The 26348-nt window shown below is 38.6% G+C and overlaps 1 protein-coding gene across 1 annotated transcript in view; it reads left to right on the forward strand.

The window, feature by feature from the left end:
• Positions 1-26348, forward strand: part of CORIN (corin, serine peptidase) — a 152355-nt gene that overhangs the window by 28395 nt on the left and 97612 nt on the right. Inside the window, exon 3 of the mRNA XM_081999432.1 lies at positions 827-1279. Within this exon, the coding sequence (XP_081855558.1) occupies positions 827-1279 (453 nt within the window). The remainder of the gene's footprint in view (positions 1-826; positions 1280-26348) is intronic.

Raw genomic sequence — 26348 nt, forward strand, 5'->3', positions numbered from 1 at the left:
AGATTCTCTTACTATTTAGTTTGAATTCCCTGATGCTTATGGGATGCATCTTCTTAGTGTTATGAAACTGTTTTGATTTGTGAATTGTAATTACTTGCAACTGTTCAACACCTACAACTAAGCAAAGTCTGTGTTTGTCTATGATATAATAAACAAACAAAAAATACAGCAAGTGCCTAACATTTTGGATACAACTGTATATTTAAAATCCAGTATCAGAGAAGAATGACAAAGAACTCATGGACCTATATTTAGCAGTGGTAGTTAAATCATGTAATACTAGAGAAAACAATACCTCTTTCAATTTTCTAAGTTAGTGAATACAAAATATATCAAAAAAGTATTGGTTCCCTTGACTCTTCAGAATTAACTTTCCAAAGATGGTGGTACTATGAAAACATGGAATGGTGCAATTTACAAAAAGAAAAAAAATAGTGTTGCCAATCTTGTTAACACTGTGATAGAATGAATGTGTGTTGGAGCTCCCTGAAATTACACTTTATAGTTACAAACATTTAAGAGTTCAGTGACCTACAACAAGTAAGATTAAAACATTTTTAGTTCATGGAAACATTTATTTGTGTCTCCATTTATATGTTTCTCTATTTATCCTACAGTAGTCACAGCTTTTGTTTTTATGTGTTACTATTATTTTGTTGCTACATGAAATCCTTAACTTTAGTTCTCTTTAATTTTACCTTTGAAATAAACATTACTTTTTTTTTAGTCTGTGCCATTATGTTTATTATTAACTTTCTAAAACAAAATGGCCACACTTGTCCTTCCAGGTGATGGTAATTTTGGTGCTTTTTTTCCTTTCTTCCAGGGGTGTTAGAAAAAACATGCTTTTATTCAAATGGAAGTGAGGTCCTCACAGTTAATGGTGATGTTGAAACATCCAGTGCTTTTTTGCCAAACATGGTTGAAAACCGTTCCAAGACTGATCTCACAACAAATCTCAGCACACAGCCCTCTTCCTGGACCACCATGCCTTTACACCACATTGATCAAATGAACAAGAACTCAAATATATCTAGAGAGACTTTCCAGGAAAATTCATTTGCTTTTGCAACTCAAGCCACAGTGCTCAATCCTCATCCTACATATGACGCTGCTTTGGAAGAGGGCTCTGAAGATAGCACCCAGCTGTTTGCCACTGCAGAGGAGGCAACATCGTGGTCTACAGACGCATCCTTTAGCAACGCAGAGAGGATGACCACTCTGCCAGTATTAAACCCTACCCGTCCATCTGTGTCACAAAAAACGGATCAGAAAAAAAGTAAGTTTACATTTTATTTGGCTCCATAATTCTCACTCAAAAAGTACCAAACATACTGTTGGCATGCTTCCCAATGTGGTCCCATGAGTTCCGAGAAATGTGTCCCTTTTGATAATTTATTTTGTTGTGCACATTCCATGTTGCAAGCAACTGGTTGCTTATCAGAATGTTTGATTGACACCGTTGAGGAAGATGCAGTAAATTCTTTCAGGTATGAATACTTACAACGTGTTCTTCAACTGGTGATAATTGTGCATGCTTACCAAGGCTGAAAATGAGCTATTGCAGACCATATTCTGTTTGTAGATTGAATTTTCTGTGTTTATTTAAAATTATGTATGTGGCAAGTATCTTTCTGAACTTGAGAGGTAATTACAGTTACAACTTTTTCTATGTTAATGCATAAATTCTTCTCTAATTTGGAAGCAGTTTCTCCATGTAGCAATAAAGTTCCAGTGATGTTTCTGAGGACTATAATCAAAATGTCTAGAGAGAATAATAACAATTAACTGTGATCAGGGGGTGTTTTTTTGTTTGTTTGACTATGAAAGTAGGTGCATTACATTAGTGCCATGGTAATTTTACTGATTCATCATGTCAGTGGTAGCGAAAGGCTCCCTGATATTGTTTTGCTAACAACTGAAACACTAGGGTACCATGTTAAAATGAATTTGTTTCTCTTCAACTGCATATCATTCCTTTGCTCTTGATCCCACCAGAGTACAAAGCAAAACTTATTCCAAGTCATGGAGAGATCTAAAATAGATGAAAGGAGATAGTCAATGACCTAAAAGTGGCACACTCTATTAAATATATTTTTGAAATTTCTATAAAATTAAAACAAAGAGATGATATTTGTCCATGGTGATCACTTGTGAAAGGCCACTGAATTATATGTTTTTTTGAGGAGCAGGTTTGTGTATCATTCCTCTGTTGGGTTCTGTGCTCAGTTAAGTTGTAAGACCTGATATTAGTTATCTGAGATTTTTTGCTCTGTTGTTTTGTTTTAAGCATTCTCCCTTCAGGAGTTTGTCACGTTCCCTCACCTCCCATCATCATCATCAAACAGGCAGATAAAAGTTGGGAAACAGTTCTGTTATGTCTTTTTCTTGTTCTTTCTGAAGTGAAGTAAAAGTAAATAGAACCTTTGAATAAGGCTTTCTTTTTTTTTAAAACCTGGTACACAGAAGAGATTCCTTTTGAGGGCATTTCAATAATAGCTTATTTTGTCATTCAAAAATCAGCTTTCAAAAATAACTTATAGTGAATCAACAATTTGTTGGTATTTTCTTCTCTCCTCTAGACTGTAGTGACTCCACAGAACATTTGAATGGTGCAGGCTTTCCATAGATTGTTTACTACATGATTTTTCTTAAACAGATTGATCTCTTATTTTCTCCCCCTGCACCCCAAGCATAGAACAAATGTATGTAAATGCATACTTATATCCTATTAGTAATGTATTTATTTACCTCTTTTGGTAACTTGGTTAATTATCACCTCACCAAGGAACAGCATAGAAGCATAGTGTGCTACACTAGAGATACTTACAGCTCATAGGATTTTCAATAATTACTGTAGCACAGGATACCTCAAAGTTAGTGGCCTGATGATTAATGTTGAGCAAAACTGTAGGGCAATATACCGCCTGTTTTTCTTAACTAGGTTGTCTTTGCTGTGTTGTGGGGTTTAACTGTTCCTATTCTAAAAAATGGTGTCTTTGCATTGCAGTCTTAGTAACTGGGTAGATACAGTATAGATATTGTGTAAGCTTTTGTGTCTGTATTTGTATGCATTTGCCTAACCATCATATTTGAGATACCCAGCTTCTGGAAATATAGATGAAACAGTGTAAAACTTTTTTCCCTTTTCTTATCATGTTGGAATGAACCTTTTGAGATGGATATAATATGAGTGTGTACAGGAGGTGATATCTTGATGTTGACACAGGGACAGTGCTACAGTGGCTCAGGACAACCTTAGGTCTGGATTTCTAAACTTTCAAATATTTGGGGTTTGGTATTATATAGAAAGGCACTTGCAGCCTATGAAGAAATTTGTGAGTATGTTCTCTATTCTGGTAAGTGCAGTTCATTCCAACAGCAGTATGACTGCATGTATATTCGGCAGGCATGACTATTTGGGATTTTACTGTGAGGTAGTTTCTTCTGTGTAAAGGTTTTCAAAGACAAATTTGAAATACCACAGATTTCTTTAAAAAACAAAACCACCAACAGGAAAACCATCCCAAACTGAGATACTTCATTAGGTTTTACTAATCAATCTATTGATAGATTAGTAACCTCTCAGTCTTTGAGAGGTTCCACTATCACTATCTCTATCCACTATGAAGTGTTTTGCTTATCTGATACTCAGGTGAACGTTGTCTTAATTCTGTGTGTAGATATATATTTTTGGGATCTAGAAGAGTTTGGTCTCAGAATAACTATGTGTTCCCATGGCTGTCCAAGGCATGGAGGACTAGAAAGCAGGGGATTTTGATGAGTACACAGGGCTCCTCACTACCTCGCTTATCCTGGACTTTGCAAATTAACTCCTTACACTCGTCATTGGTCTCTTTGATCTCTTCTTTCTCACTAAGCTTTGCTTCTTGGAGAGAACTCTAAAATAACAGAGAATATGTTCTGATGTCCACAGGAAGTTCTTGTGTATTCTGATGTGGAGGGAGATGGATAATAACTGGGAGATGAGATACAAATAAGTTTTGGAATAGAGAGACTGGAATAACCTTTTGGAGTAAAAAGGATTTTTTTGACAAGTAAAACTTAATGACCACATGGGAATAGTTGTAGTAGATCAAATTAAATCTCTTGCTTAGTGTCTGGATCTCACTGTGACCATTAGCACATGCCTAAAGAGGAATAAACCAGGGCTAGCATAGAGAGGTATTTCAACATTATATGGTGGCGGATTCCAGTCATCTGTAGTGCATCCTGATGTGCATTCTCCCATGAATTTATGTAATCACTTTTGAACCCACGTAAAATGCAGGTTTTTAGGCATATCTTATAAGGAAATTAATCTCCAAATGAAGTGTGAGGCTGATGTTCCATCATCATCAATGCACACTAGCAGATCATCTATCAGTACAAGTTTCATCTGGTTCAAATGTGGGCAGGTGAATGCACTTGTGTTGATTTAGTAAGCATGCCTAACTTGGACCTTATGCTGGTTTTATGCTGGGTGTTAAAAGACAAATGATATGTCATAGAACATAGAGACTGACAGTGCAAAACCAAGCAAACAAAATTCTCTGAATACATTTGAACTGGCACTCATGTAGCTGTAATGTTTTTGGTCTGGTGTTAGTATCCCTAGCATAGGATTTGCTTTACTGGTGAACCACAGCTTCAATAAAACACATTAGAACACATTAATAAAAGAAGTTATAAACATTGTAACCATATGGTATTCACTCAAGACTTTAAAATAACACAAGTAAGACATTGCTGAGTTACTAACTGGAGAGGAATGAAATTTGGCACATATGACATCAATTATTTAAGAAGTCCTTGGAGCAGAAGGAAGTTCTTTGGCAGAAATTCTAGTAAAGAATAGATTCGTGGGTAAATGGAAATGCACGATACAATAAGGAAGGAATGAAGAAGCTTATTTTCTTTTTTTTTACAAGGGGAAGCAATACCTCACAAGTCTATTAGAAAGTTCTTTGAAGAAGTCAGTGAAAATTCTGGTTAATACAACATACCCGGCTTTTCAAAATGCTGTGATCAAGAGTCTTCACTGAGATGTCTTAAAGAGTCTCTTCTCACAGACTAATTGCTCATCTAAAGACAGAAGGAAAAATAAGAGTGAATGGTTAGGCTCCACAGCGAAGAACGTTACTGGTGGAGTCTTACAGGGTTTTCTGATCTGGGAAAGCAGTGCATAGCCAAGTAACATTTCTGATAATACAGAGTTATCTGTCTAAAATGAGTAGCTGGGAATCACATAAAGGTCTCATAGTGGCGAGAGTGACTGATAAAATGTTTAGATGACTTTGTGCCAAGAGGTGCAAAAGAATGCTGGAGAGTGGGGAACAACCCTAACTCTACGTAATGCAATGCTGGACTCTCAGCTAGCTTTACCACCAAAAAAAAAAAAAAAGGCCTGACAGTTTGCTGCAGACAACATTCTGGCTCCATGACTGCCAAGAAGGCAAATGGTGTTAGGTATTGTCATGAAGTCTGCAAAGAACAAAAGAGAAAATCTCATTACATCATTGTATAAGTTCAGAAAGATAATTGTAGAATTGGAAAAGCCAAATAGCAGGCAACCAGACCAGTAGAAACATGGAGCTTAGACGTGAGGAGGCACTAAATAGGAGGAAGACACTGTTTTCCTCCTGTAAAACAGCTGGCTGAGGAGAAGGTGGCTGTGGTAGATATCCATACCATTTTGAGTGTCCTGGACAAATAGAACAGGGAACAGTTAGTGTTTTTCATTATAGGAGTAGGTGCCTTTGTTGTTGTTACCAGACAGTAAGTTAAAACAAAAAAAAAAAAAAAGGAGACATACGTGCATACATGGAAGTCACTGACACAGGATGATGAGAAAATAGAAAGTATAAAAGTGCTTGTAGAACTTCATGAGGGGTTGGTCTGTTGGGGGCTTTTAAACACAGTAGTCCAGTTGCAACTTCTGACTTGTGAAGGCTCAAGGTTTTAGGTTGCCAGGAGTTGTTATACTCCTATGTGGTTGTTCCTTATATTTGCCCTAAATTCTTAGAGTTCTTCTTGAACATAGAATGCTGGTACCTACCAAAGGCAAGCTCCTGAGTTAAATGTATCTTGTATTAGCTTTCTGTTGGAAAGCAAGTGAAGCAATACATTTTTCCTGTTGAGGGATTTGAGTTCGTGTGATTTCATGTTTTAAATGTTTTTTAAAGGCATGGGCCATGATCCTAAGTCATTAGGATAGTTCATTGGAGAGTTTTCTGACAGCAAAAACATCAGGAAGGGAGACCTAGGTGAACCAATAGGTTCAGTACTGTATATTCATGGAATTTAGATGTATATGCAGTAATATTCTGTTCATCTGTGATGAAAAAGAACCATATACTAAACAGTAATTACCTTAAAGAATGAAGGATGTTTGTTCCAAGTTAAATAGCAGTACAATTTTGTTGGTACTTTTTTGTCTTTGAAACAAAAGTAGGCTGCAGTTAGGCAGTAGAGTGGGAGACAGACCAGGAGAGATCTTAAGTCTATGAGACTGAGCAGGATGTTTTCATTTCAGACGAAACAGACTCTCTGTTTTGTAATAGTGCTGATTCGCGAGACAGGAAGAAGAAGGGAGAGTGAGGGTTGACATTCTTCCTAGAAAAACATCCTGTAAACTAATGGAATATGAACTAGGACAAGAGGTGCTAGTATCTGATTTTGTTTCTTCCACTCTCTGATGCTTATGCATACCTATATTTAATATCCCTGTTTTTCTGTGCCAAGTGTCTCATACTTCTCTCCTAACAGACAGTCTTGTAACCCCTCTGCCATTTCACAAAAAAAGACTCAGTGGAGAGCTTTGACAGTGTTCAGATCCCAACCTGAGAAGTACCGTGACCAAACTTGATCTTCTGCTGTACCTTTCTGCATTTGGCATCACAGCCGCATCCCGGCGGGCGCCAACGCTGCGAGGAGCTGAGGGAGCAAGACTCGTTCCTCAGCATAGCCCCAGAAGCCGCAGCAGGTCTCCGGGGTGCCCGAAAGGGCTCCTGCGGCTTCTGGTCGCCGCTCAGCACCGTCGGCTTCAGCCCTGTTTTTCCATCCGCGCCACCACCGCCCCGGGCGCAGCGCTCCGGCCACAAGAGGGCGCTGTTGCCGCTGCCGGCGGCCCCGGCGCGGGGGCGGGGCCGGGGCTGGGGAGGGTGGGAACAGCCACGGGGTGGAGCGCAGGCAGAGGCCTCAGCTGCTTTGAGGGGACGGGGGGTGGCAGCTGCGGAGGAGGAGAGGGAGGCCTCCCCCCCCCGGGGGGTTAGTGGGTGGTGGCACTGGTGGTAGAAGAGGTGGTCTTGCAGAGGCTTTCCTCTGAGGAGCAGCCTGGCTGCACAACTCCGGGCTGTTTTGGGGAGTCCGGGAGAGCTCTGGGCCTTTAGACCTTGCATTAGGAGAAGAACTGAGGTAAAGAGCAAGCTGGATAGAACTAAGGGACACGTTTTTGCAGCTCTGGGTTATTCTGCATGTACTTGACAGAGTGCTAGGAAAAGGTGTGCATCCCAAATGAACATGGATGTGGCTCCCCTTCAGCTCCTCCCTGCACTTGCACAAGCGTGCAGGATGGTGGAAAAACACCCTGAGCTCTGCGTGGTTACTTGGAAGAAGGAAGAGGAAAAATGCCTTTGCAAAAGCGAGTCACTGTATCAGAGGACTTGTTAAGTGTTTCAAAAAGCATAGCATTTATGTTTGCTTGTTTGTATCTTTTACTCTTTTCCTAAATAACAAATATTGTTATTATTCAGAGGACCCTTGGGTCTTTTCACTTTTCATGCACATCTTTGAAACTGAGCAATTTAATTAATCTGCAATCCTCTGCTTAGCCTAGAGTTTATCCTAATCTTCTCTATTGTCATTTAACATGAAATAAATCTCTGTCTCTACCCAGCATTTCTTACTTTGTATTTGGTGTTCTGCAACTACTAGAATCTGCAGAGAACTAGTCTGGCCCAGCTTTCTGTTTGGTAGAAAAGAGCAATATGAGAACCACCGTGAGGATAGCTGAATGGAATATATCACGTGGCACAGAAACAAGAAATTCCCTGCCTCTCTCTCCCTGCCTTGTGCTGCTCATACTAAAGAAATTTTTTTCTACTAAAGCTGAGGTATCCAGTAACTGCATCCCAAATCAGACCGTAGGCTTGCATCTCCCTAATCCTCAGTATCTCAAGCAATGATCTAATAAATTACTTTGTTGTCTAGCTCAATTTATGTGTAATTACTCATACAAGTTGGAATAGACCCAATTAAATAAGGATTAATAGCATCAACAGACCCATGGTAGATCTTTAGGGGTGTTCTTGTCCTCAAAAAAAAAAAAAAAAGAAAAATTCAAAATGTTGTTGAAACATGATTTTTCTCCTGAAGAGAAAATGGCTTTGGTTTTTCAGATTGGCATAGAAGAAAATAAACAGTGGTCTCCTAAATCCCAGACTAGGAGTTTAGCCACTCAGCTGTGGTTTTTTTTTCATTCAAATGCAAGCATGAGTAGACTAGTATGGTAACTATTAATTTTGTTGGTGCTTGAGTTCATGCTTGAGAGTTTTCTCTTCCAGCAGTAACTTCTGTTTCTTACTTCTGCTATACTTACATTTTCTCTCAAAATTAAAGAAAAAAAGTGAACACAGCTGCCCTAAAATTTTGGCAATGCAGTCCTCATTTAAAAATGCATTTTTTTCACTTTTTAAGATAATTACTAGAGCCATTCAGGTTTTCTTGTCTAGCAGAAATTTAAAATTAAATTTGCAGTTGATATGGCAAAATCAGTGACTTACAAGAGAAACACATGGTGAATTTTCACTAAATTTGGTAGCAAGAACCTGGTTTTCATCAGTTTGCCTATTCCACCATTGCCGTTTCATATGGGTGCATGGGCATAGCTTGGCAAGTAAACCATTAATTTTCTGACATATAAGATGTATTAGCTGGAATTCAAAAGATTCTTAAAAGTCATTGCTCTCTATACAGAATATGGAGAGATTTTTCATTACAACTTATGTTTATAAGGAAGAAAAAACTTACAAGTTTTTATCACCTGGTGCATTGCTGCTCTCGGGTAACTAAGTTTGCCAAAAACTTCAAATACTTGTGTGGGAATTGTAATGAGGTTGCTAACACTTTCATACGTTTACCTCTCGCTAAGCTTGTGATTTCATTTCCTTTTAATAAATTCATGGCTCCTTATTGCGACTATTTTGTTTGTAGATTGTCATCTGTCCAAATGCAGTCTGATGAAACAATGTTCTATATAAGATAGGTAACAGACCTCAGGCATCTGTTGGGGTTAATACTGTAATGAGTACTATGAATAACTATCACACCCCTCTTGTAATTCCATGTATCTTTACTCTTTGGCCTTTCAGCAGAGTGTTTTACTTTAGAGTGAGAGATTCCCTCCTTGGAAATAACTACCAAGTCAGCTTAGTTCTAGTCTTTAAATAACGTGTGTGTGCTTCTGGAATTATGGATGTATGTACCTTCAAAATTTTAAAGAACAGAAGTCTTTTCAGATTTATGCCTCTTATGCATCCTTTATGGGCTTTTACACTTTGTTGCTTGTAGTTTAAACAGATGTTTGTTGTCAAAATTGAACCATGAAGTGACCAAGAGCCTAAGCAAGAAGTCATATGCCAAGCCTGGCATGAAGCTTTCAAGGATGGGAACAATGAAACAAGGCATATCTTAAGATAATTGGCTGAGAACTGCAGCCACTGGCTTCCTTTTCAGACCCATTAGCTTCTCTGAAACTATTTTAAAAATTATTTATGTGGTTATTTCAACAAAAAGATGATGTTAATACATGTTTTGTTCTATAATGTGATTGATCATTTTGTTTCCAAAGGAACACCTTACATCTAGTAGCAGCACGTGATTTTATGTTTGATTAAAGTTGATCTGCTTTATGCTTCTGCATGGTCTCTTACGGATTGTAATAGATAGAGTGCAGCCAGGTGTGGGTATAGAGCCATCATTAGTATAAAATGGTAAGTTCTAAACCCTTGTCCAAAAACTGGAAAGTCAAAGTATTGCTACAACAGAAAGTGATTTACAGTCACTGTCATCTTTTGCAATCATGTGAAATTCAAGAACAACATAATGAGTACCAAGATTTGAAATTGTTCTGGGGATGGGAATTTGAGAAAGTGATAAATAGCCCAATACAGTTAAAGATTAATTTAGCTACTAATCCATATGCAAAATCCGTCTTTCTCACCTTTATTGCGACTGGTAATTTAAAAAATCCCGGTGATACTCTCTAATGAAATAAAATAGCAGAAGTTCAGACTAGAAATTAGGAGAAGCTTTTTCAGCAGATGGGTAGTGTAGTGGTAGAACCCGTTGCCCACAGAGGCTGTGGGATCCCTATCCTTTGGTGTTTCCAAGACTCAGTCAAAGTCATGGATGACGATGCGCTGGTGGCAATCTCGCTTGGCACAGCAAGTTGGCTAGAGACCTCCAGAGGACTCTTTCAACCAGTACTTCTATGATTATAAGGTATAAAAAAATTATTTGCACATAGGGAGTAGAACATGAGCATTTTGCATGATTGAAAAAAATTTAACATTGCAGCTTGTTTAACAGCATTTGAGATAATGTTATCCTAATTTTCATGGGGAAACTTGTAATTTCTCTCTAACATAGGCAGTTTCTCTCTAACTAACATAGGCAATTAAACAATGAGCTGTAAGAGCATTGAAGGAAGTGATCTGTATTTATTAGTGGAATTATGTGAAAGAAATAAATGGACTTTCCATACCGAGAAAAGCAATTGAAGTATAAGGATTTAAAAAGCTCAGTTTGCACAAGCAGCTTGCAAGCATCATGCTCATAAGATTCAAATGCAACCTGAACTGACATACGGTTATAGAAAACTTCATCATAGTTATATTAAGCTCCTAAACACCTGTGTATTAATCTAATCCTATTACCCATTAAAAACCAGGGTAGTTTTTGACCTCTAATTGCTCAGGCTGTGTGTTTGTCAACATTCTTTGTTCACACAACAATCAAACAGTGTAACTGGTACTCTAAGGAATAACTCCATTAATGTAGATAGCTAGGCTAGTCTGTGAACAGAAGCATTTGGACTCTAGTGTTAGAAACAGAATTAGGCCACCACTGAAGATTTTAAAAATATGACGCTCAAAAGAAAATTCCAGTGATATAGGCAGGAGAGTCAGTAGCAGCCCCTCAGAATAAAGAAAGGGCCCAGGAAGTTGTATATCATGTTCTGCAACATACACTTTGCCAAGTGTGCTGTCAAATTCATAAGATCTAGGCTGCAGTTTTTCTGGCTAACGCAAATGACCTTTTACAGACAATGACTATCTATGCAGTAATGAAACATGCACATACATACCTCTGAAAAACATAGTTGTGGGAATTTTGCACAGGGAAAATAATATTTTTTTGGACAGATCTGACCTTAGTTAGCCAGGACTTTAAAGATCCACACCTGGATCTTAAGCTGCACCTGCAAACTGCCAAGCAGGACACTGTGCTTTGCAAAGCATAGGTTTCATGTATTTGCAGTGTTCTACTTTGCAAGTGTGGTGCTGTATTCTGCTTTTAAGTTTCTGGACAAATTTCACAGGGAGGGGTTTGCTGTGTTAATTTTGGCTGAAAGTGAGGGGAGCATGAGTTACCACTGTGAGATATACCTGGAAAAAAGAATCCTAATTTCCTGCTGAACAGATCAGAAGAGTAATTTGGCTATTCTAGAAAGGTAATTAACCAGAGATAACTGGGACAGCTCAGACACAGCCTATTTCTATGCTGACCTATTCATAGCCTGTTGAGTATCTCAAATATTGTCTTTTAAAAGCACTGTGGGGTTTTTTGTTTTGTTTTGCACATAACAGTATTGGTGCATAATTAAACATTGACAATCAAGCTAGCATTCATTTTCACTTATTGAAAACACATTTATTAAAAAGAACTCCAAAACCAACCAACCAAAAACATCTGGATGCCTGCCTGGGTCCTGTGGAAACTACCATTTTTCCAATATTCTTTTTTTTTTTTTAAGAAAGCCTATCAAGAGTACTAAAGTCATGCACATGTTTCAAAACAATAGCAAAATCCTGTCCAGCCTAATATCCCATGGAAAATAGTCTTTAATGATAGATCTAATCCTAAAATTAATTTAATTTTGTGCCTTTTGTTTATTTAACAGTAGGTTCTTAGAAATATGTCTCCTTCACTAAAGAATACTGTAATTAGGAAATGACTAATCAAAATACCAGATCTGGAATATAGGCCAGCTCACACCTCAGGGGGGGTAGGTGTTCAGCCTCAACTTTGGCTAATGAGTTTACCTGCTCTCAGCTGTGCCTGCCCAAGGGATTAAAAAAGCAAGTATGTGCCTCAGCCAAGAAGGGCAGCATCTGGAAGCACCTTGGTGAAAGAAGTGGGGCTCCAAAAAATGAGGTGGCTTGATGAAGAGTCCAGCCTTCTGCAATATTCTTTGGTTAGGAGAATAACTGAGTTAGAATTTATGACTGCATTAAGCTCTGAGCAAGAAGGGTCTGGTGCAGACTGGATGTGGTATTCTACTGTACAGCAGCTGGTACAGATTGCCTTAAAAAAATTTATGATAACACTTCAACTCTGATCTAACATATGAGTTATATTTCCCTCATGGCTAATCCCCTCTCTGTGACCTGGGAGATAATGAATTGTTTTTCTCTCTACTGCAGGTGGTCAGTAGCCTTATCACCTCTCCCTTTGGTACCTGTGGAGCACAAGGGGGAGTTGAGAATCACTCATTCCTTTCAAATTGTATAATACATTAGCTAAATGAAGTTAAATGCAGAGCAATAGTTTTCAGCTAGTCTTGGAGTCTGACTTCTATTTCAGGCCTGCAGATGGGGTTTGTTCAAAAGCTTGTTTCCCTCTTCTCCACATAAGCTACTATGAGTCAGCTGGGCTTCATTTAGAAGTTAGCAGTGCTGAGAAGGTGTCCCCATTCCCTTTGCTCAGAGCCATACAGTGCTGTATGCTTCTTTTTATGTACTGGAATTTGCTGTGTCCTTGAGCTGATGCAGTTCTAACACTGACTAAGTTAGCTCTTGTCTGGTTTGGCACCAAAGTTGTTTTAAAGGAAATGGCAAGCACATATGGTTGAGAGGAAACAGTATTGCACCATTGCATCAGTTCACATCAATTGTTTTGTGAAATGTTTTTCTGGCTGTGTCAGTTGACCTAAGAAAAGTCATGACCTTCTGTTAGAAACTTACGGTGACATTACCTTGCTTATATCTTTAGGCTACCATAGTTGTCACTGAAACATGAGTGTTAGCCCTCAGAAGACACGAGTTTGTCAAATGTCTACCCACATGTAGATGTAACCAACTTAATACTGCTCCTCTTGAGGTTATGTCTTTGTGCTGTGTTGAAGCTGTATAAAGTTACTCCTGTTAAGCCTTTCTTTTGGGATCAAGACATTACCTTTCATGTGTTAAGTGTTTGTAATAAGCCACATTTCCCAAAATCTGCAGGATCACTTATACCCATAATCACCTAAAATAAAAGCTATTAGTGCTTTTACTTGAGTGCTTCTTAATCCTTGTTTCCATTTTGCAGTATACTGTAGAGCTTCTCAGTTCTAGCAAAGGAGAAGTTTTTATTTTTCACAGATTGAAGGGAAGCTTCTTTTTACATTGTTTTCCATCCCTTTGTCATGTTTGCATTCTGGTACTGGAGGTATTGCTGTTTGTACACACTTTTTCTTTTGCATTAGCTACAGACACAGCGTTTACCAAAAATTTATTTGCTGTGGTAGCGGCCTTCAGACAGAAATATTTGTCGTCTCCTCAATGACATTTTGGTCTTGTTAGAGAGTGTTAGAAATGGGGACCCTGCTGTTGACAGTTGTTTGCAATGTTGCGCTTTTACAACAGAGTGTAGAGTTAAGTATTCCCATTGTCTCTTCTTTCACTTCCTGAGTGCTTAATGGATTCTTTTAGGTATGAGCTTTCTATTTTCATGGTACAACTAAATAGTTTGTCAGTTGCAAAGGAAATGAGAAGTGTCATGGAAGTGATGATTCTATCACTGATGAACTTGTTCCTATGCTATCTGGGAATTAATCTATTTTGGGTTTGTCAGTTCTGGAAAGGCAAAATGTTCCTTTAGATCAAATCAGTGTGAATGTTACAAAACTTGTGGATTTTTTTTTTCTCTGAAATTTAATTTTCAGAACAGTTTAGATGACTCAAAGCAAAATGCTTTGAGTGCCAAACTGGAACTAACCATAGGTTAGTTCTTACAGAAGCAAGCCTACAAAAGATGTGCTGAACAAGCCTATTTATCTTGACTTTGATTTTAATTTTCAGAGGCATCAGGAACTGAAAGTCTATGTTATCAATCTTGGTTGTGGCATTTTTAGCATTTTTAATGGAGTCCAGCTCAAGACAATTGTTTAACACCCAACCTTATATGCAGACAGGCAAATAGAATCTTCTTTCAGCAGTTTAAAAAGGAGTTATCTCATTTTGAGCAAAATATCTTAAAAACCTAGTAGCTTTAAAAACATCTTGAACCGTCCCAACCCTTGAATGATGTGCATTCTAAATATCAATAGGATGACCCATCTTGTTCTGTCTTTTTCTGTGCTCTTATATCGTACACATTAAAGCTTTGGTACACTTCAGCACAGATACAGAGGATTTAGTTACCTACCAGTGATAAAAAAAAATCTTCAAAACTAAGTCATCATCTAGCACTTTCTACTATCTTTACATAATTTCTGGGTAATAAATAGTTTTACATAGTCATTCTACTTAACATAGGGTCTATCATAACACAAACCCTTCTGTTATCAAAGTAGATACTTGACCTAACTGGTCAATATTGTTGTGGATTGACCTTGGCTGGCTGCCAGATGCCCACCCAGTCACTCTCTCACTCCCTTTCCTCAACCAGACAGAGAGAGAAAATAAGATGGAAAAGCTCATGGGCTGAGGTAAAGACAGGGAGATCACTTACCAGTTGCCATCAGGTGCAAAACAGACTTGACTTGGGGAAAATTAATTGAATGTATTGCCAATTAAAATTAGAGTTGGATGGTGAGAAACAGAGACAAAAACTAAAATACCTTCCCCCCACCCTGTTGTTCTTCCCAGGCTCAATTTCATTTCATTCCCAACTCCTCTACCTCCTCCCTGCTGTGAGCTGCACAGGGGGTTGGATAATGGGGGTTGTGGTCAGTCATAACAGTTCCTCTCTGCTGTTTCTTCCTCCTCACACCTCTTCCTTCCCCCAGCCTGGGGCCCCTCTCACCAGCTGCAGTCCTTCTAGAGCAGCTCCCATGTGAGTCCTCTCTATGGGCTATAGTCCCTCAGGATAAGCCTGTTTCAGTGTGAGTCCTTGCTGACAAGACCTTGTTTCAAATTATTGTAAGAGTACTGTCTTTTTTGAGATATCTAACATGTTTTATAGGAAAAACAGTTTGCTAAAATTAAATTTCTGACACCTCTGACTAATACTCAAGTTTTAGATGATACATAACCTAACCATTTTGCTGTGGTGTGTTGTGGTTTAACCTCAGCTGGCTACTAAGCCCCACACAGCTGCTCGCTCACTCCCCGCCAGGAGAGGGCAGGATGGGGGAGAGAATTGGAAGAGTAAAAGTGAGAAAGAAAATTTGTGGGTTGAGATAAAGACAGTTTAACAGGTAAAGCAAAACCCATGCATGCAAGCAAAGCAAAACAAGGTGTTCATTCACCACTTCCCATTGGCAGGCAGGTATTCAGCCATCTCCAGGAAAACAGGGCTCCATCACATGTAGCAGTTACTTGGGAAGACAAACACCATAACTCCGAAAGTTGCCCCCCTTCCTTCTTCTTCCTCCAGCTTTATATGGTGAGCATGATGCCATATGGTATGGAATAATCCTTTGGTCAGTTGGGGTCAGCTATCCCACCTGTGTCCCTTCCCAACTTCTTGTGCATGCCCAGCCTACTCACTGGTAGGGTGGTGTGAGAAGAAGAAAAGGCCTTGAGTCTGCATAAGCACTGCTCAGCAGTAACTAAAACATTCCTGTATTATCAACACTGTTTCCAGCACAAATCCCAAACATAGTCCCATACTAGCTACTATGAAGAAAAATAACTCTATCCCAGACAAAACCAGCACAGGTGTAAAAGGGACAATTTGGCGATATAGCTACATCAGACCATGGAATGTATGCAGTGTGGGAATAAGTTTGTGGATAGTTGAGTTTCAGTGATCTAGTGAAGAAAAAGTCAAAATGGATGGGTCATGAAGCATGATTAAGGTTCTAAGCAGTCTTATATGGCTCTAGAACATTTTCACATCAGAGTGACCAATATAATCGCCATAACAACCTAAGATGGGGAGAATCTGTCCCTCTTATTTGAGTAACCCTCTATAGGTTTAACATTTCTTTAATGGAGAGCAGGTATAAGTGGGAGACAAACTGAACACTGATCTTTTGGCAAATAACCTGTGTGGTAATAGCTGGCATCAGGTTAGAGAAAGATAGGTGTAGAATAATTTACTCCTCAGTAAATTTCTGTCTTTAAAAAAAGGGATTAATTTTAATCTTGAAACTGTAGCTTTTTATGCTACTTTTTTAGAAAGTGAATATACAATAAAGGAATGCTTTAGTCATGTAAGAGGACTTTGGTTTTAGTTATAAGACAATGGAAAATGTCGCCTGGTGTACATAATTGAAGAAACCTTTGGGCTACTTGGTAAATAGATGGGGTGAGATTGTAAAAGTAAACCATCACAGTGACATAATCCCCCAGTACATTGTTTTAGCAGGAAAAAAACAACTGCTGTAACTGCCCTAGGGATGTTACAAAATTGCGATATGGCATGAGAAATAACAGCTGGGGGGAAAGGAGGTGTATGTGATAATCCATAAAGATGTGGCCTCTATTATGAAAATGCTTGAGAACTTCTGCTCTAAGAAAGCATTTCTTAACTGTATTTGTATTATTTGTCCTATTATTTACATACTTGGGTTGCTATACATCAGGATGGAAGCACCAAATGCATTGATTACACAGGAGCTGTTAATAAAACTTCTAAAGCCTGAAGCTTAAGAAATAAAAGCTTTTGAACCATGAGAGTCTTATAAAAGAAGCTTCTTATTGGCTACAACTTTTTTTTTTTTCCATGGAATTGCTCTTAAAATTACTCCTATACAGACATCCTAAAATACTTTACATATTTAATACAGTTGTAGAAGTGAATTGTGTCTATTTTTCTAACAGAAGTTTTGAGCTAATCAAAAGCAGATGGCATGTATTATGCACATGATGTTCCTTTTTAGTAAGTTTGAAATATTGTTTTGATTTTGTGCAAATGTACCTCAATAGATACAAAAGGAATATGTGCAATTGAAGAGAATCCTAGCAGGAACCAGAGATGAGTAAATGGCACTCAGCTGTTATTCATTGATTGTGTTACTTTAATTTCTTTCACACCACTTTCCTTGTCATGAAGAATTCGGAACCTGCTTCATTTACAGATGTCTCTTTAGCAAGCTTTTTATTTTTCCAGTATTATGGTGACAAAGTGTCTTGGCTCACATTAAAACTTAAGGAGGTCAAGAGAGTGACACATTTAAAAAGGGAAGGCAAATATTCAGAACAACACTTGACCATATGCTAAATTCATCCCTTTTGAGAAAGCACTTCAGCACATGCTTAAAAGATGCTCTCAATAGAGAAGCTGTCTGGCCTCAAGACTGAAATTCCAAATATGCAAAAGTCAGTGCTTTCAAAAATTAGTTGGCACCTACCTCCTCTGTTGATTTGAATGGGGCCTGCTGGTGCTCAGTAGTTCTGAAAAAATTGTCCATTTATTCTGTGGCTACCTTTTTATCTCCACATGCAGGGATATGAAGAGTTTTAAGTAGTTTCTTATCAGGATCTTGAGCACGGTGCTAAACTTAGTGATTCCCTTAATTACCCATGGTTTGCCAGAGAGGTTCTGCAACTTTTCCCAAACCTGTGACCTCTGATTTCAGGCATCCAACTAGTGCTTATCTGAGTAGTGCACTTCTAATTAAATGAAGGTTTAATTTAAGACTTTGTGCATTGTGAATGTTCAATGCCTTTCAGAACTGGATGTCTCATTTTGGATATCCAATGAAAGAGCTTAAACCTTGATATGGCAGTCTCAAATATTCAGTTTAGTGATTTGAAATATATAGGCAAATAAAGTTAAGAACACTGGTTTTATTTGTAATGTTTTCATTAACAGATATAATTTTGAACTGCTTATAAAGTAAATGTTATCCTCTCCTTTAGATAGATTTAATTTTGGGAGGATGGCTAGGTACCCTTGTTACAACGACTGTTTAGTATGTTATTTTGATAAAAGTGCATCTACAGTATTTGTATTCTAAGTGTCTCAGCATTCCATGAGGGGAAAAAATGGAACTGAGGGGTGAGTGACATAAAAGTGTACTGGTTCTTTAGGCCTAAGATAACAATGCAAAAAACCCCCACAGTTCCTATACATTTTAAAACAGGCACAAATGGTTTGTGGCTGAATAGCTTACGCTCTCATAACTATTTTTAAAATTCTTGTATAAACAATTTTTTAAAATCTTATCTAAATAATAAGCATTTACGTGCAGAAAAGTTGGATGAAATCCAAGTAGAATAAAATAACAAACTAACAAAAGCAAGGTGGGAAGTGTTGAAAGGTAAATTGCACTCATTATTGAAAGGTAATATGCACTCATTATAAGTAATAATTGTCATGTGTTGAGTAAGGGAGAAAGTATATAAATGGGGACACACAAACTCTATCTGCAAATAAGAGCTGTATTGACAATACAAGATTGTAGAAATTATAGAATGAAGCTGACATTATAATACAGAAAGTGAAGGGAAGGTAAAATGGAAAATCAAAGGAAATGTAATTACATGTGAGGTTAAGTCATATAAAGAGTAATTTCCACTGCATCCAGAATAACAGAGATTCTGGGGAGAAGGCAGCAGGGGTCTCCAACAGATGGCAAGAATCATTCAGACACTGAAGAGCTTGAAATTGTTGAAGAAATGAAATGCATTCTTTGTCTCACTATTTACAACGGCAAATTTAGGACAGATGTCTGAACGACAAGCATTTTCAGCAGTCCTGAAGGGGAAATATTGAGGGAAAGCAGAAAAAGAAATAATAAAAAAAGGTCTTTTACTGGCTGATTTAAAAGCAAAGCCAAGTGTACTGGGTCCAATCTGAAAGTATGAAGAAAATTTTGACTTAGTTTGACTCGTGTATTTTGAGTAGTGTGGCCAAACTGTCTGTGAAAACTTCTTTATTGATTTCAAACTGTGATTCAAAATATGTCCTGACACACACAGCTGCAGAATAGCCAACAGAGTACTTTTTAGAAGAACTGAGAATTTTATACTGAAGGAAATAGTAAAAATGATACAGAGATGTTGATCAGACTTGAAAAGAATTGAAGACTTAGGATTTTTTTTTTAAAGCTATTTCCTTCCACAGCTTGATTTTGGTTTTCTGTCCATGTAATGTCTACCTCCAATTTACACTTTTGTAATCAGACTCATCAGGATGATCAAAGGACCAAATCCAAAGGACCTAATTCATTACTGCATCTTTGATATGTCCCTGTCTCTTCCTTGCTTCTGTCTAGCCTTCTATAGAGAAAGATGACCTAGAATTTCCCCTTCTCTCAGGCTTTCTCTCCCAACTTCACTGAAACTTTTCCACATGAATCTGAGTCCAACGTCTCTATTTAAAGTCTGCTTGGTTGGCATAGGGTTTATCTTCCCTGTCACAGGCACTTTCATGCAGTGAGAAGCACATTAAAAATATCCAAATCTGATGTGGCTAAGTTGGATCTGGGCTAGCTAAAGAAAAAATTTAAAAAGACAGTACAGCAATGTATGAGTCGAAACTAAGTCTCATTTGTGGAATTGTTTTAGTGTTTTCAATTATTCTTTTATGTTACTTGAATTTGAAAAGAAAGAATATTTTTATTAGACTATGGTGGGTTGCCCTGGGTGGGCTGCCAGATATCCACCCAGCTGCTCTCTCACTCCTTCACCTCAACAGGACAGTGAGGGAAGAAAATAAGATGGAAAATTTCTTGGATTGAGTGAAAGACAGGGAGATCACTTACCAGTTGCCATCAGGTGCAAAACAGACTTGACTTGGGGAAAATTAATTGAATGTATTGCCAAATAAAAATAGAGCTTGATGGTGAGAAACAATTACAAGAACTAAAACCCCGGCCCCCACCCCGCCCTTCTTCCCAGGCCCAACTTCACTCCTTCAACTCCATCTCCTCTACCTCCTCCCTGCTGTGAGCAGCACAGGGGGATGGTGAATGGGGTTGCAGTCCTCTCTGCTGCTTCCTCCTCCTCAAGCTTTCCCTTGCTTCAGTGTTGGATCCTTGCATGGGCTGCAATCCTTCCAGAGCAGCTCCCATGTGGGTCCTCTCTATGGGCGACAGTACCATAAGCCTGCTCCAGCATGGGTTCTCCACAGGCTGCAGTTCCTTCAGGCCATATCCACCTGCTGTGGCATGGAGTCCTCCATAGGCTGCAGAGTGGATATCTGCTCCACCATGGCCTTCACTACGGGCTGCAGGGGAATCTCTGCTCTGACACCTGAAGCACCCCCTCCCCTCCTTCTTCTCTCATCTCTGTGTTCACAGGATTATTTCTCACACTTCTATTCTCCTTGCATTCGCTCCCCTGTGCAGCATTTTGCCCTTTTTAAAACATGTTTTCCCTGAGGTGCTGCCATCATGGCTGAGAGGCTCAGCTGTGCTCTGCAGTGGGTCCGTTGGCGCTGGCTGGAACTGGCTGTGTCCAGCACAGGGCAGCTCTGGCCTCTCCTCACAGAGTCCACCCTGCAAAGGCCCCATTGCCACCTACATCTGATACTGAGAAAGCTGGGAAAAACAAGCAAGTTTTGTTGGGCATAATCCTCTCACTAAATCATGTAAAAGGAAGAAAAACCTAGGGAAATAAAGTGAGATAAATTATATCTAAAGTTTATTTTAATTATGAGCAATAAGTTATATCCATGAGAGACAAAACAGTAGTTTATACAGTGAAAGCTTTTGGCTAGAGGGTGGTGTGATATGTTTTAGTCATTGGTGGAACCGTCAAGACAGAAGACACTCATAAACCACTATAATCTATTGGCTGAATTTTCCTTTGACAGAAATGCTAATAATACTTTATGCTCTCTGTATCAGGTATTGTAATTAAAAACATCTTTTCCTTCAGACCTTACTTTTCTTGTAGTGTTAAAGCTTATGAGTACAACACCGCTACTACTTCGATTTTATTAATCTTTTATGATATGATTAGTTTCTTAAATTTCACAAGATATGTTATCTTGCATTTAACTGTTCTTTTCCAAGGGGTTAAAAGAGCACCCAACTAGTGCTCTTTCTAGTTGTAGAAATGTTGGCGGTTTTCCTCCAGAATGTGTATGTATCCTTTTTATTTTCTTCAACAGTGTAATATGACTGCGTACTGTTCTGTAAGGAATGGTTGGTGTTTTCTGTTAGGGTATAATGTGTCCTGGAAGAGAACAAATATGCAACTTTTCTAGCAGTGCAGAAAAAATGCAAGGAAAGGCCTGAGAATGTGTTTAAAAGGGAACAGTCACCTGATGTACACACTCAGCAGCCAAGCTGTCCCTTGTGTCAGGAAATGAAGGCTGCCCTGAGTTGTGGAAATAAAGTTTTCAAACAAGCATTCATGTGAAAACATTGCAGAGACTCTGAGTTTGTTGTTGATTTTAACACCTGATACTTGAACTAAGGAGAAAACAGTTTGTAGATTTCCCTGCTGGGTGGGTTCCAAAGGGTAGATCCTAGTTCCTGGCACCTATTGAAATGTGTCAGAAGAAAATCACTTACTGGGGCACTGAGTTATGGAGAAAACATCTGAAATGCAATATCAGATGTTCAGTCCCAAGTGGACTGTACATGAGAAATTCATAGCTGGAGGGAGGCCAAGAAAAGCTGTCCTTCTTCTGTTTTAATTGAAATGAAAAATGTACCAAGATGTCATAGTAAATTAAAAGAGGTATTAAAATTTTTTAAGACGGTAATGAGTTTTGGAAAGAAGTTTTGCTGAAAAGACCATATGCTAGGTGCAATGCCATGCTCCTTTGATCTGGAGCAAAAGTCCATGACAATACGGATATTCAATAGCAACAGGACAGAGGAGGTAAAAAAGGCATTCTACAGCTTCATAAGTCTCTCATATGAGATTGTGAAATCAAGCAGAGTCACAAGATCCTTTTAAGGTCAGGAGAACATGGCTATTTGGGATTGGAAAAAAATTGGTTTGCTTAAGATCATTCCCATATCAAAAGTCTGCAAATTGCTGCTGTAGGCAAGTTAGAGAAGTTTCTAAGTTAGAATGGATGAGTTTAGTTTGGTTTTGCTCTTTTTAATAGGATTCCTAGAAATTTTCAAGACATTTTCGAATTAAAGATGAGATTTCATTTCACGTTGGTAGAGCTTTTTCTATGAAATAGCGAGGTGAATGTTGCCATTTTTCATTGAGTTTACCGAGGCTTTACCAGTGAATTTATGGACTGCAAGTGTGCAACTTAGTACTGAGAGTGCCCTAAGCAAAGTTCTGTAATGAAGTGGGTGCTGATCCCTGCTGCAAATTAAACACTGTTTCATTTTCCATAAGCTACTTAAAGATGTTCTGTAAAAGTTGCTCTGATTAAAAAGATTATTTTCTAATTGAAATATCAGCAAACTTGACCTGGGATATAACCAGGCTGCATAATTTCATCTTCAAGCACTCTCATATACCATGTTTTGCTGTGCATACCTGAGACAGAGGCTTGTTTTGCAGATCTGCTACAACAATCCTAGCAAAAACATACCGTAGCTAGGATCTAGGCCAGTTCACATTAGCTTTAGCTGAAGGCATCATTTAACTGCATTACGTTTAAAATGGCTGACGGCAGGAGGAAAGATCCCAGATCTGTTTTTATAGTGCAAGTTAGAAAATGGATGCATTCTGAATGCAGAGTTGCACCAAATTTATTAATCCATTTTTAGAGTAAAGATATTCTTTCATTTCTCATCAAACAGGAATTGACTCTGATGGTGCAATTCAAATATTCCTAACTCTTTCAAACTGTTCCAAACCCTAACTATAACTGCTTTATGGTGCTGGGCAGTGATGACACATTCTGCAAAAGCACTGCTTCAGCTGCAGCAAGCAGGCCCTGATCTTACCCACTGGCTCCTGCCACTACACTGCCCCTTCTCTTGTCCTAGAACAAATGTTTTTGCTGCTAAAAAGCTATTCAACCCAATGTTCTGATCCAAGTGCAATAGATATTTTTTTCCCTTTATCTCTCCTCCACCCTGTGCCCACCAAAACATTAAAAAGTGTGGCAGGAGGAGAGGAAAGGCTGTTTTTTTTTCAGGCAGGCTAGTGTCCAGAGCTAGTTCATTGCATGACCTCAAAAACATCCAGAAGTTACAATCACTGTTGGGTGAGGAATCATGACCTTACCATTACAGGGATGGCTGAGAGTTTTAAAACCAAAGTGATTAAGCTGCAGTTCCAGTTGCATTTCTTTGGGGCTGTCCTAAACATTGCCTTTCGGGAAAGAATGTAGGTGATTATTTTCAGTCATCTCCATCCTCCAGTCCAGCTCACTTTGTGCTGATGCAGTCTGTAGGTAGTGCAATCTGAGAACAACCTGAAGAGGAGAGAGGGAAAGGGAAAATGCGGTGTTTAAATTCGTTTCAGCAGCACTGAGTATGAAACTGTAGACTTACGTTGCAATTGTTGGAGTAGAAGGAAGCTCTTTTTTACCAGTTCAGTCCATCTGGCAATAGCTGGTGATAAACAGAAAACTCTTAATTTAGGTGAATGTCAGAAATGACCCATGTAATTAGGAACCCTGCTGTTCTGATCAGCAGCTTTTTCTCAAGTTGTTACTCCCATTCACTGCTCTTTTTCCCCTCTCTAGGTACTGCTAAAACTTGTTTGTGTGCCTTGTACTCCCCATAATAAATGACACTCTACTGAAGAAAAGAAGTAAATAGGTTGAGGCTTTTCTATGTGTATTCAGACACATGAATACATGAATATCTTCTTCTCTGGCCTGTTTCCTACTTGGTTTGTAACCTGCTTAGTACTAGTGTGTTACACCGTCAGTCGGGTTAGCATTCTGGCACTGCAGGGCCACCTGGTTTATAAAACACACTTAGCCTGTGCATATGGAGCAGAATTTAGCAGTTTGGTAGAATAGTTATGCATTCTGAGGTTTAGTGCATTCTGTTCTTATATCTGTGGCTGATTGTCAGTGTAATTATTCAGATTTTCTGTTAATTGGGAAAAAAGATACTGTTATTCTTACTAAAATGTATTTTTACCTTATCTCTTTAATCTTTTTATTTAAATACCTACTCATTAAATAAGCAGTCCCTTTTGGTTCTATTTTAAATAGCTTATCTCCTACTTTTAATGACCTTTAAACTAAATTATTCCGTGCTCTGTAGAGCGTTCTGTCTGTATCACTGTTTGTCTATGTACAGAGCAACTTGGCACTGAGCAGACTTGCCAATGTGAAAGATGTGTTCTGTCTATCACAAGCTATTTGGCTTGATGCAAGAATTAATGGAGGAACTTGTTTTATGCAAATGATCAGAACAGAGAATCTTTGAGTTTTCTTCTGGTCTCAGTTTAAGTGAAACAACTTTGCTCTGAAAGAATGTGTTTCTCAAAGCGTGAGCAGCTTAGGCAGTTGTGTGGAACTTGAGAGGTCCCTTTCAAAGCAGTAAGGGGGTGTCTGCAGGCTGTTGGGTTAGAGGTCTGTGGGCTAGCTTGGAGAGGGCTGATGCATCTTTGCTCTGCAGCTCTGTGTGGTGTACATGAGCTAGTGGGGTGCTATTCCTGAGCTCCTCTGTAGAACTAAATGTGTGCGAACACAAGGTAGCTTTCCTTGACTTACCGGAGAAGGTTTTTGAGACTGTAGCACTTGTTAGTACTGCGGTGAGAGTCCAGGATGTATATAACACTGTGATACAATAAATGCTATTACCCTGAAGTTATGCTTTTTGAGTCAGAGGTGTAGAGGGCATGGGAGACTCACCTGTTGCACACTGTAATTTACTTGCTGGGTGAATAATGGAACAAAAATAGAAGAGGTGGATTGAGGACCCGTGTTAAAAAGATGAGATTCTAACCCAGGCACCTGCTTTCCAGAAGAGTGTTCGAGGATATGGGTGTGCTTGGAATTAATACTGAACTGATGTCCTTTTATAGGAATGCAAGATTCACAGAACTAAAGATGGATCATGATTCTGTTGCGAGGACAGAATCCATCTCTCTCTATTTTAAAAATTCTTGTATAATTACTATAAAATTCCATCTTCTTGGCCATAAATGTGGAATTCAGTGCTGTCCAGCCACTGAGTACTCCTAAAAGATCAAATAGCTACAAGGAATTGTAGCCCTTCTCTGTCAGGATTGTGTTAATTTTGAAAGGTCTAAAGCAGCCCATGCACATGATCTCAGCCAAAATGTCGCTGCTTCTTGACACATGTCACGGCAGGGACTATTTTGCAGTTGTGCCTCAGGAGAGACATAATTTTGTGAATGATTTTGTTGAAATTCCACTTGTGTAAGCCCTGTGTACCCACTCTCCCCCCACTTTAGGATAATTTGATTTATTATAATAACTTTAGTATGGAATTTTTGTGAGTGGGGAAGACTCAGAATTTTGTGAGGGTATGTTATCCTCTTATCACAATAGTTATTGCAAATGTAGTCCCAGCATCAGCAAAATAATGTAGGCAAGAGATAACTGTGGGGAGATTAGCAGTTTAAAGAATTTCTGCTGTAAAAGCTTCAATATTTTTAAGCTTTAAATCAGAACTTTTGTGTTTTCTTGTTAAGCTTCCCAAGCAGTAAAAATGTTATAAAATTTTTTTTTGTAGTCCAAGTAAATGGCAGTGAGTTTCTAAAAGTATAATAAATATATATATTTATATAATGCAAAAAATGGAGGGAGATTTTACATTTTTATAGTAGGTCAAGACACTATGAAATAGTCACAAAGTGAGTAGTAATTAATGAGATGGCATCTTTTGAAAGAAAACTTTGTGATTCTGATGTGAATTTCCTTTCCTTCCCTCCACCGTTTTTCCCCCTTTCCCCTGGAAAGCTATTTTAGTATCACCAGATTTTGGTCTCACAGCCTAACAGGCAGATTTGATGATCACCCTGGTGGTATTTTTCAAAAATGCCTGTCAAACTTCAGAGCAGAAATTGCACTGAAAATCATTGGCGTGTGGTACTAACTCAGACAGTCACTTTTGA

Source organism: Phaethon aethereus (assembly GCF_964289735.1).
Source record: "Phaethon aethereus genome assembly, chromosome: 4".
Taxonomy (NCBI): domain Eukaryota; kingdom Metazoa; phylum Chordata; class Aves; order Phaethontiformes; family Phaethontidae; genus Phaethon; species Phaethon aethereus.